The sequence below is a fragment of the Ciconia boyciana genome, chromosome 12 (genome assembly GCF_034638445.1).
Source record: "Ciconia boyciana chromosome 12, ASM3463844v1, whole genome shotgun sequence".
In the NCBI taxonomy this organism is placed as follows: domain Eukaryota; kingdom Metazoa; phylum Chordata; class Aves; order Ciconiiformes; family Ciconiidae; genus Ciconia; species Ciconia boyciana.
The window spans coordinates 3,417,228-3,430,155 of NC_132945.1; the positions used below are offsets into that span (position 1 = coordinate 3,417,228).

The 12,928-nt window shown below is 34.9% G+C and overlaps 1 protein-coding gene across 1 annotated transcript in view; it reads right to left on the reverse strand.

The window, feature by feature from the left end:
- CHM (CHM Rab escort protein) overlaps positions 1 to 12,928 on the reverse strand; it is a 73,192-nt gene that overhangs the window by 20,823 nt on the left and 39,441 nt on the right. The window contains exon 9 of the mRNA XM_072877181.1: positions 3,011 to 3,088. Coding sequence (XP_072733282.1) covers positions 3,011 to 3,088 — 78 coding nt within the window. The remainder of the gene's footprint in view (positions 1 to 3,010; positions 3,089 to 12,928) is intronic.

Genomic DNA, 12,928 nt, shown 5'->3' on the forward strand with positions numbered 1-12,928 from the left:
ATTATCATGCATACATTCAATGTGCTTTTTCCTCAAACTAAGGAATATGATGTGTTTTTTAATTTCTAACAGAGCATCAGAGTTCTATCAAGAATGCAGGATGTTCTGCATACGTATTAAACCAGCAGATCTAACCGGATACAATACGTAAAAAAATGAGATTTCCAAGTGGATTACCAAAACCTTAAAATAGGTATGTCTAAAAGTTTCACACTGTCTTCCCTGGATCTTATTTTCATAAACTATAAAAAGGGCTATAGTAACATGATAAAAGTAATTGTATAGTTGGGGATGAAATCTATTGTTCTCTGTATATACAGTTATGGGTAGTAAAAAAGTGAAAAGGCAATTCAACTAGATATAGAATGGGTTCCTATTTTTCTTGTGCTGGAGAGAATGTTAGCCATGTCTAGAAAGGAGTTGGAATAAACTTTGGTGATATTTAGGGACTTCAAATTAAACTCCTAACTGTCAACAAAAAGTTTGAGAAGAAAAATCAAGGCTGTAGCTACTACATATAAATTTTCTGTACATGTACTAAAGCAAGAATATTAAAAATAGTGAAAAAACAACAGCACTAAGATCCTGATGAAGTCTGGAAGCCTACGGAAGCTGCTTATAAAATAGTAATGAATACTGCACAATTTGACTAAATTTCTACTGTTGTGAGTGTAACCAATTTGTAACCAAGGTGAGCTGCCTCTGAAACTACAGAGGCAGCTGTAGTGACAACGAGATATGAGTTTGTCTATTACCAATTACTATTAATGGCCTGTTGACTCAAAAGCTCAGTAACTCATAAATACCCTCATTAACAATTTGATAGCTGATTTTTATTAGGCAAAACACTGAAGCCCAAAGTCAAGAGGAAATTAGAGCTGGTGCAGGAAGGGAACACTAAGGAAAGAGATATCATGAAGAAAGAAAAAGAAGGGAAAGGAAATAGTGATGATCTTAGCAACAAACTAGATAGCTTGCTAAGTAACACTCTAAGGAAAAGACTTAGCAAGTAAAAGCAGTACTGCATTCAGGTGAGAGAAAAGAAAACCAAGACAAAATAATATAACTGAGTAAAAACATATACCTGGGTCAGAAACTCAGCTTTCTGAGCGACATTTTTGCTATGGTGAAGTGGATGTTTGAAACTTTTTAAATTTTTTAGGAAAAAAAAGAGAACATTATATGATCATTTTCATTGCTGAAAATACTTTTTTAAAAAACATACTTTGACCTAGGCTGCATTATTTTCATCATCTCTGTCTGACACTTCCCTACCCTACTATACTTTTTTTTTTGTTTATTTTTATTTTGATGTAGAAATGCTACTTGGTAAAATAGCTGCTCTGAAACTACAGGAGACCTAAAAAGAGGCAAGAGAAGCAGACAGGCAGCTCCAAGGAAAAGGCAGGTGACTAGACTTAGGAAGCTGGATGTGTCGTGCTGCTTCATATTCAGCATCAGATAATGGCATTATTAAAAACCAATGTTTTTGAAATAATGAAAGTCTGGTAGAAATATTTCAGTGATTCTGCACCTCAAAAATCTATCCTTTAGTTTTAAGTGAAAATAGTATAACTGAACCACTAAAGCAGCCTAAAAAAGACACTTGAAACCTATCTGGAACCCTGAGGAACTTATTAGATCTAAAACATAAAAGCAGGTTAAAGTAAAAGCAGCACTCCACCTTTTTTAGAATACCTATAACCTTAACAAAGAAAACATTAATTTCAAAGGTCTTCAGAATGTGCAACAGAAGCTGGAAACTGGGACAACCAGCACCACTGACCAGTTAAGATCTCCATAGAGCAGTGTTTGGAAGTTGCTAACAACTAGGAGCTTCGTCCCTCTGAAAGAACAAGTTAACTATTTAAACATTATTGGAAAATAAAGCTCCCTACAGTAAAAGTTCAGATATTACTGTTAAAAAAAAACTACAGAGTTTATGAAAGGGGCATAATTGCATTTGCATATGAATCAGGCACTTAAGACAACACCACGCATGATGAAATACTATCACATTTGCATGTCAAAGTCTAAAACTATGCAATGAACTTCAGAACCTTAAGAAGTGGCAGAAAGAAAAAAATCTGGTGTTTATAGAGTTTCAGGAAAAACAGATGCTACTTGACCATGTCATGGCAAATCTAGCTACGAGTACCATGCTCAGAGAATCAAATGTGCAGTGCAACTGGAAAGTAAACACATTACCCCATTAGTGTTTGTAGTTAATGATTTAGCTACTAATTTTCCTAATAAAATGTTACTACATATTTTCTAGGTTAATTTTCAAAGTTTTCTACAGAACGGTTTCAACTTGTCAATTACAGAAACTAAGCTGAAAACAGACTCTTAAGAGAGCCAAAGTCTGCAGTTAGACTAATATCTGATAGAATGTATATAACGGAAACCATGACAACTTAGAGAGGTGTGAAAAATGCCACTATGGAAAAAACTATGGGTTGATTTTTCTTAGCTCAACTTTAAAGCCGCCTACAGGCCCGATATTGTTGTAAAAGAATTTATCCTAGGATAAGAGGGCAGCATAGTTTATGACAACAATCTACCTAAAAACTCATTAAAGTCTTTTCTCTTGGAGTGACATGCATTATCAGCAAAGATTAATCTGATGAGTCTTTAGGTGAGCTCCATTTTTAAAAATGCAATAACAGAGGGCTTTGTTGTCATCTGATGAAAATCAATTAGAGTAGGTAAGGCCACAAGGAAAACTAACATCACTCATCACCAGCCCCCCGGCAGCTGAAATGATTTGTCTTCCAAGCTTGGGTGATCAGGAGCTGTAGTAATATCACAGGGAAATTAATTTAGTTTCTATATTCTAGACCCACTTTCCCTGTTCTGGAGGACCTATACACAAATTACTTTTAATCAAGGTTGATGTGTTATTAATACCAAGGAGGATCTTTGAAGAATCATTTTTTTTTAAATTGACTGAACACATTTTTCATCTGTATTTTGTATATAAACAGAAGGATACTTATATTACCCTTACCGTCCAGATTCTTTGTCCACTACAAGGCACTGCACAGAATGGCGAAGACAATAGATACCACCAAATACAGCACACATCCTAGAAACATATTAGGAAAAAATAAACGTTACTCCTAGCACAACTAATTGTAATCAATGTGAGTGTGTGTCATAAGCAAGGCAAAGTACTGTACACATTGTAGTACATTTTTAATGACACGTCTTAATCTCTGAATCAGACAATCAAAAAAACAATCAAAATAAAACACATCATATAGTTTTTGTAAAGGATATGTTGTTAATTTTTTTTTTGTATTAGCATTTATCTTAATCCCCTAAAGTGTTACATTAGCTTGAACACTCATTCTCTGTGACCATCTTCAGTCATTCAGGATGGAAAAGCACCTATTTACTGAAGATGCATAGAATATCTACTGATATTCTGACCATGCTACGTTGCACATGGTGTAGAATAAAAATATAAGAACACATGATAAGCATACCAACCTCCTACTAGAATTCTAAGTGTGATCAGAAGTTATTTCTCTACTCTTACAAAATGTACTGTGGGAACTTCATTGACTACAAGCAGCTCAAATTTTGAGGGCACTGCAAACTGCCCCAACCGAATGAAGGCTTCTTACAATCTAAAGATGACCTCTTACAAATAGTGATTCCTCTGGGTTCTGCCTATGTTATGATACAGTCACTTAAGATATTCTGTGGGTGGACTGATGACAGAAAAATTTCCTAAATGAAAAAAGGAACCAGCTTCACAGGTCAGTTTTTCAAAAGCTGAAGTATACTAAGCTATCTAGCAGTCTTCCACTTACAAACAAAACCCAATGCCTAAACGAAAGAAAATTATGCTACCCAAACATTAAGCCAATATCACAACTCATCTGTTTCTAAACTCTAAGGAGACTCAGAATTTAAAGAAACGAAATTATGACATTTACATATGAGGGACTCCATGTGAAGTCAGCCCACTGCAAAATTTCATCACTAGCCAGGCTCTTTTATCACCCCCTTGAAGATATCTCTGACTAAAACTCTTCACCAGGTGAATCTGTCCTATGCACACAGTCTGAGACTGCTCTCCCGTAAAGCCGCACAGTAAAAGTACAGCTGGTCTGGTGATAAATATGATCCCAGGTTAATGCCCGCATCCTAACTTCCTGTATCTGCCAAAAGCCAGGCTTAATCTCTGGGGATTACTTTTCTGCTGATTTGATGCGACACGAGGTACATAAATTCACAAAACATGAAAGTTCGGTTTCTGCAAGTGACGCCTAAAATTTTTACTGGACCCACATTAACATTGCAATGACTGTGCTATCACTAGTTTTAACTTTTTTTTAATTCTAGCCCCTGAAAGATTCTAATATAAGCCCACATTCTTCAAAATGCTGTCAAGCAAGTATAAACAACCAATATTCTTTTCACTATGTATTTAAAAAAACTCTTTAAACTTTTTGTGAGAGCACTATAATGCAGAGAAATTCATGATCTTACAGAAACAGGATATATGTTAGAGATTCTCAAGGACAAAGCTTCATGATTAACTGTGAATTAAGATAAACGTCAGTCAGTTTTTTGTTTACAGTGCATTATTTCAGGGGCATTCTTACTATAATAATAACACAAAACGCAGAAGATGAAGTTCTCTAGAACTTGGTGTGACAAAAGATAAATCAGTAAGAACATTTAAAAAAATATTTTTCAAATTATGTTAAAAAAGAAATAATCATTCTCTTTAAAATTTCCAGTCAGCACAGAAATTACTCTGTGGAGAAAGGTAAAGAAAAAAGAGGGGGGAGGCATGTCGGATCCCTTAAAATCCAATTCAGGTTTGGACTGTTTGCAATGTCTGATCCATCTTGGGAATCTTTAATGTACTTATTTATTTATTTATTTATTTTATTCAAGAATCTCCAGTGGTTCAGCTATCATTGACCTCTTCTCATGTATGCTGAAGAGAAAGAATGGACAACTACTTTGCATATTGACATAAACTGCATATCCTTTTCCCAGAGAGAACCCTTCTATCAAGAGACAACTGTCAAATGCTATCAAGTGCCATCTGACAATCCTTCCTTTGTCCTACAAGTTCAATACACTTGTGTTCTTCTTGTGATCCCTATTTTTCAAAAGTAAGTAGCCTCTTACAAGTAAATCTTAAAAGAGTTTGTAGCACATTCAATACAGTGACACACAGTTCCATTTTACCACGCTGGAGAAGGACACTGTAAGTTTTCTGAGTTTCTGTTATTCACCCAACCATTTGATGTTCACCTCACAGATGGAAGGACAGAGCTGAAACTGGTAGGGCATAAAAATTAGAAATTACACCTGCCCTTTCATTAACTGAGTCTGCCTAGGTATTGTATTTGAAGTAAGAATTTGCAATTCTATTTATCTTTTGGTAGAATTTACACTGTAATTTAACAGATTAGTGTGACTACTTTTCTAAGACCAGCCAAAGCAAACCATCAATATGAGAAAGGCAGGCGGGTTTGGTTGAACATCGTTCTCCCAGATTTCTGGGATGATAGCAGGATTTTCCTGGTTTACAAACAGGTTTGGGGGTTTTTTTGTTGTTTTTTGTTTTGTTTTTAAATTAAAGAGCTTTAGGTATCTGTTCATCGATAATGAACTTAAAAAAGAAAACTTTCATTTTTCAAACCTGACTTCCTAAAATGGAATCCATATTGGCATTCAAAAGTCATATTAGACAGTGCAAAGACGGCTAGTACCGCAATACCTTTTAAACCGCATGAATGACGCAGCACGGTAAACGGCTGAAGTGTGTTACCAACTCACATCTCTTCTGGGTTGTACTCCAAAAGACAGCAGTCTAAGGAAATGTCAGCAATATCACTTACTACTGGTTGAATCAGAAGATCCACTTCCCTAGAAATAACTCTTCTACCCATGCAAAAGCAGGGAGAACATACACCATGTTGACTCCCAACCTTGGTTGTCTGGAGATTGTTGAAGATGACACAAAGGTTAAACATCCACTGAAGAATTATTATAGAGCCTTGAGCTACGGGCTTATTATCTGTAATGCTGCAATCAATGGCTTCTTGCCTGACAAAGCATGTTCTAGGATCTTTCAAACCAACTCAGATGAATTTATTTCATATGTTGTATAAAAGAATAGCACTATTAACCTAACTAGAACTAAGATTCCTTTGTTAAAAACTATAAATTATATTTTTCCTTTGACTTCAACCACAGTCAAGGGCTTTTTGATATATGCACTTTATTTTTCTAGCATGCTTTGAAAGAACTTTGCTGCTTGGCTGCGCAAAAATGTGAATTATTTATTTTCAAGAGTAGCCTGCTATCCAGTGGAGGAGGGCATGACCTGTTTTCATCGTAGGCCAGCGGAAAAACTTCTCTTTTTAAATGAAAATGGAAAGGAATTTTGATTGTGTTGTGTTAAACAATTACAAAGAGCCAAAATACCTATTAAAACAGCCTAGCATGAAAAATGACATGATTAGGAACTTGCCAAAATTATTTAAATATAGAAATTGAAATATTAAACTAAATGGCATCCCAATAATTTATGACAAAGTAAAATCATTGCACTAACATTACTTTCATACAATAGGCTATTCAAGATGATTTGACTGTACACTTCAAGTACAAGGCAACTCTTTGATACCATTAACCCTAAATGACAGACATTTAAACTGATATTACTCTAATTAACTGGCGACTGCCTACACCAATAATTCAAGTTTTGCTGAAAGACAGCAACAACACTGTACTCAACTTCAACTTTGCCCTGGTGACATCAAATCATATTACAGCTAAATTAACAGTTGTGAAAATTTTTGGCCTGGTAGCCCTCCATCAGCCTTTAAATGCCATTTCAGTTTCCATCAAGGCAGGAATCAGCAGTTGTAATTTTTAATACAGCTGTGAAACAATAGGACATATTAAAAGCTGAATTTTTGACAGCATATTCACGATGATTTATGAGTTTGTATATAATTTGATTATTCTATTAATTTTACTGATTACTGATTCAGCTAATACAGTGAAGGTCACTTACAAAATAAATCTTCATTACATTTCACAGAAAGTAACTGCCTCCAACTAGTTGTTTTCTTTAATTAAACACTAATGTAACAAGAGAGAAAATAGGCTTCAGGGTTGCTGCATCTGTTGCTACAAGAGGAGTTTACTGCTTTGATGTAATTCTCTCCGATATTAATTGAACAAAAATAGAATGTCTCTCCATCTGACATCTTGATTTTCAACACAGAGATACCATAAACACCCTTAAATTACAGACCTACCCATACTTCATTCTGAAACTACATAAAAGAATTGGAAAACCGTATCACATAGTTTCACTCCAAAAAAAGTAGGTTTTATTTCCAGCATATAGTTTGTCTTCTACTTTCTAAAATGCATGGAGCATCTCGTTAAAAAATTGAATATTTTTCTCCCCAACTGTAGTGTCTTCCATAGCAAAAACTATTTGCTTCCCTCCTTAAAGATGAATATTGCACGTACAGCACAGCAAGCTTTGGAGAAAGATCAAAGAAAAACATGCCAAGTGCTGACTTAATGAATTGTCCTGTTACAATTTATTTTTACACACAGAGCAAGCTGTAACCCGGTTCTTACGTTAAATTCTCTGTTTCCTGAAAGGTCCCTAGAACTTCAGCATTTCTACAATAATGTTGTATGTTCTAAAAACATTGAAAAGTAGAATGCAGACAAATCAAATCAATAAAATGGCTACAGTTAAGAAAAACAGATCGTTAATTTTTACAACACAGAGTTCCCATAAAAACGTTAAATCTCAGTATGTGCACCCACCCAGATGAAGACAAAAAAAATATATAAAAAACAGCACCAAAGAAATAATGAAGATAATAATCAATGTTAACCAGAACTGTCCTGGCATTTGGAGAGCTATTGGAAAGGATAATAGGTGACAATAAATGCTTAAGGAAGTAAAGGAAGAGTCAAATATTTTGACTTTTTCCTGAGGACTATGTTCGGCATTTCTGTAAAATTTAAAAAAGGTCCTGAAAGATTATAGGATCAGCCTGGTTTATAAATCCAATTAGCAAAATGACAGTTTTAAAACTGTCAGAAAGTTCCTGCATAGTTATCAACCAGAAGTTAGTTAACTTCCAAAGAGTATTGGAACCACAATTTTTATGCCTGTACACATATAGCAGGATGATTTCTTTCACCAGATCTTCACTTCTGTCCTAGCATGGTAAAACTGAAGGAAATCCTAGCACTGTGACTGGGAAATGCTATAGAAAGAGTTGCTGTAATGGCAAAGCTCCCAATCAAAACACTGGGTGGGGAAAGAAGAGCAAGGACTTCTGCTCATTTCAGTTTCAGCAAACTCTTTTCATGGAGAAACACAGCAGGCAGGAGTGGTGACAGCTCAGGGAAGAAATGCCACAGCTGAGAGAGGGGCTGGGGAAAAAAAAAAAGTAGCCCAGTCAAATGTTGTTTTATAGCAAATTTCATATTTGATATTTTTTCTAGGGATTTAAAAAACAAATTTCATCTTAAAACGAAGAAATCGCTCCTTTTTATTGTATGGGATTTAGACTGCTATATATAGAAATATACATTCACATACTGTGAAGAGTTCTATTAGGGCATATAGTATTTGTCAGTAATATAGGTAACAAGATAAAAACTGGTGTACTTGATTTTGTTTAGAGCACAAAACTGAAGAATCTGAGTAATATACCTACTTACCACTTACCCTAAAATGCATTAGGCCCTCTGTGCACTTTTTTCCATACTTACAAAACAGATTTGTAAGATAATTTAAGTCTATTTCATCAGAGTCTGGCAAGGATTAGTATTTATTGTTCATGATATCTGAATGGCCAAATCTGCACTGAAGTGCGACTACTTCAAGAGTTTTAACATTTGAGTTCCTATTATGTGATGTGCAAGTTTAGGGGTCTGGCAAGTCAATGCTGCCTTTTATGGGCTCAAGGTTCCAATTCTGTTTTCCGAAACTCAAATGTTAGAAGACATTGCAATAAAAATCTTAGTTCATCATACGTTTTTATGTTCCTAGACTTCCAGTCTTGCTTCACCTAAGTGTAGATTTATTAAGCTGTTTCTAAAACCTGAGAAAGTTCTGTTGACAAAAATAAGACCGTGGATAAGCTCTGTTTTCAGTTATCAAGCTGTCAGTAATTTAAGCAACTGCACTATTGGCAAGCTTATTACTAACACAAGAGCTACGTCACTAATGACTGTTGTAGAAGAGTTGTTTAGAGAGTCTAAGAGTGGTAGAAAAGAAGCTTAGTTGTATCCATTAATAAATTCCTAATATAAATAAATGAGGCACCAGTTTATCTAACAATGCACTTGAAAGTCATTAACACCACAGAAATTTTCCATAATTACATACCCTTGTTAGCTATCCTCTTCTACAAAACTTCCACTATTAAACTAATTTCCCATCTTCCACATTTAGAATACCCACAGAACAAAAATACTCATTTAAGAAATACTGAAGTTGTACAAATATGGTAATTGTAGAAAAAGGTGCTAACATATGTGCATGGTATTTTACAACAATCTGCTTTGGAATAGCAGCTTCTTAGCTTTAAGTCATTTCTGAAGCAAAAGTCTACTTCCATTCACAGTCAGTGCTGCACTTCAGAAGAGTTTGGGTTCAAACACCCTCATATGGGCTACATGAACGTGGCCAGTTCAGCCTCTCCTTGCCTGGAAGGGTTACGCAGGCTGTTCTACTGCACACAGCTGCTGATTCGGCAGATGTGACATTCTCTTTTCTGCTACATCCTTACTTTTTGCAGAAGGAAAATTTGTAGAAGTAATATTTGACAGATTAAACCTGCAGTTTCCAAGAGAGCATACAACCCACCCAACTTCAGTTTCTTGTATGCTCTTACTGCTGCTGAGTAAGAAAAAAAGATGCTAACTTCATGAGAGGTACACAGGAAGGAGATACCCTTGAGAACAATCCTCTGTACAATAGGAAATAAAAGAATCTCTGCAGGAGAAAAAAAGACAGACATTTAGCATACAACAATTTTGAAAGCAAAGTCTTTTGTGTAAGATTTAATCTAATTTCTTGGCTTACGAGAGAACAAAAAAAAAAGTGACATCCTACAACTTGGAACACTTAAGAGGGGAAACAAATATCTGTGCAAGAAGTAGGTCTTCCAATGCTCATGAAAGAAGAAAATCCCAAGTCTGACCATAAACTCTTGATGACTAGATTACTCCATGGTAACAGGTCTCTTGATCAAATAAATAAATTAAAAAAAAAAAATCAGATTTGTGTCAAATTTTAGATTTCCACTCTTGAACAGAACTGCTCTTTCCAGCATAAGTGTTTTGTGGGGTTTTGTTTGTTGTTTTTTAAAAATAAACAGCCTGGGATTTAGACTTCTTAAATAAAGTATTTAGAAAGAATGATACATTTCTTTAAAGTTCACCAAATCAACCTAACAAGTTATTTACAAGAAAATCTCAGGAGGAGTGGAAATGACTAAGACTTTAGCAAACAGTTATAAGTCACAAAGAATTATGAAAATTTATTGGGTAAGAGTCAGCCAGAAAAAGTTCCATGACACTATTAAGGGAAAAGTATTGTCACTTGTTGAGGCAAAAGGAGATATTAATAAGTTCTGTTTCAGAATAAATTTATTGTGCTTCCAGAAACTGCAAAGTAAATCCAAACACCATTGAAAGATGACAACTGATATGATGAAATACGACACTGTCTTCTCAGCAAAAATTCAAAATTTGAGGTAAAGAATTTGAGACTAGGTCTAAAATAAGTAGTTCCAGAGCACAATGTAAAAAGTGCTGTCTCTTAAAATAACAACATTGTTAACCTTAAGTAGTCTGTTCAACAAATTTAGCCACTACACTTGCATCTCGCTTTACAAAATTATCTAAAAACAGACCTCGAAGCGAAGTTGCTAGAAAATTAACTTGCAGTTTGGGCAAAGACCTGAAAGGAACTGCAGGATAAACACCACATTTTAACCATATTGTAGCTGTACTAGTATAGCTGCTTAAGGAAAGGTTATGGAATTCGAAAGAAAAGTGGCTTAATACTGGCTTATTTAATTGAAGAATTATATAAACATTTTTCAAGGCTATTGCAATTAACACTACTTTTTAGTGAATCTAGGTTAAGAATCATTCTCTGGGATGCTAAACTCAAGAAACAGATGATTTACATGAAAGTATGGTGAGGATCCATCAGGCAAGATATTCAGCTATTTAACTAGCAAGTGTCCTAGACACGACGGCTAAAGCATTGTGGAAATTGCAATAAATTGCTACACAGCAGGAGGAAAAAAAAGAAAAAAAGAAAAAAAAGTTCAGTGGTTTCTGTGATGGTGGTTAACTACAAATGCACTCTGAAGACTAATCTCTATGGAAGGCAGAAGTATGAGACCTGCCTGGCTCAAAGTTCTATCGACCTTGTAACAGAAGAAGCTGTTCCTTGCACAAGGTCCTTTAGCTGCAATTATACAACAAGTTCTGCCCTCAAAGAGGAGCTTGGGAGCTCAGGACCGTAAGGCAGAGACACAAAAACTAGAAACCAGTCGCTAAGCATTAGCTCATCTATAAAATCCATTTATGTGCTCTCTGCCTCCAGAAAAGACATAAAAATTCAAGTTATCTTAACCCTCAATGAAATTCAAGGACTATTTTACTAATTCAGTAATGTTTTGGAAGCTACCTTTCTGTCTTCAAGTTTAATGAAAAAGGACTCTGCTAAACTACATTTGCATTACATCCCAGATTTGCTCCAATAATAAAACATTCATGTCATTTCCATAGATGATCTGATAATGCTGTAACATATTTGCATGTCCGAGTCCTAATTCGCAGGAATAATATATAAACCAGAATCTGCACATCCCCACACAAGCAGAGAGTAATTTACTTGTTAAGAGATAATACCAAACAATGTATTAGAAATACGTCTTTCATATTATTTTGTCTTAATAATTAAAGTGAATAATTACTGAAATATCATCTCATTATAGCATTTGCATTTTGTACTTTTAAGTTCCAAAGACGTTTGTAAAATGAAGCAAGAATGATCAAGAATGAGAGTAAGACAGTGTAAGTTATTTTCAGCCTTTTTTAACATGGAATGTTACATTTATTTTTCCTGTGCCACAGGGTATATTCTAATTCCTAGAATACAATTTCTTGACTGAAAACCTTTTCATGCCTAATTAGGGATCTGAAATCTATATACTTTGACAACATTCATACGATTCAGATCATCCCATGTGATATACTCTAATGGTTGAAGCCTTCACAAGGTATAAACTTGTGAAGAACACTGTATTTCTAGTTAGTGCAATAATAAGGAGCAGAAAAGCTCTCGTATTTGTAAATAATTTTTTAAACAAAGAATGGACAAACATCTCACTGAGAAGAAGGATAAAATCTAAAATGGGGAGGTATTTCCAAAGTTTCATACACTTAGAATGCATTTCACAACAGAGGTTATTTCCAAATTAAAAGTCTTTTCCTGTCAAATTCTGAGAAATAATGTGGGCAAGGACACAAAAGCATTCCATAGCTTTATTAACGACAATGCTCACTGATCTGTGAATAACCTGAAAAAAATGAAGATTATTGAGTTACTTTACCAATCTATCCATCCATCACTAGTGAACAGGTCTCAGAATGATGGATTATCTCACTTCCCTGATGTTTATCCCAAGAAAGAGTTTCTCCTTAGAGGGAAAAACAAACAACTGATCCTACAAACACTCATGCTAACTACGCTTGCCCACTTTGCATTCATCTGCCAACAAAGTGAAGAGAAATAGATCAAGTTTGTCTTTAAAAGCCAAACTACATCAAAGATTTTATCATTTCACTGAAATGCAAGTGAAAACAATTAAGAAGAAAGCAG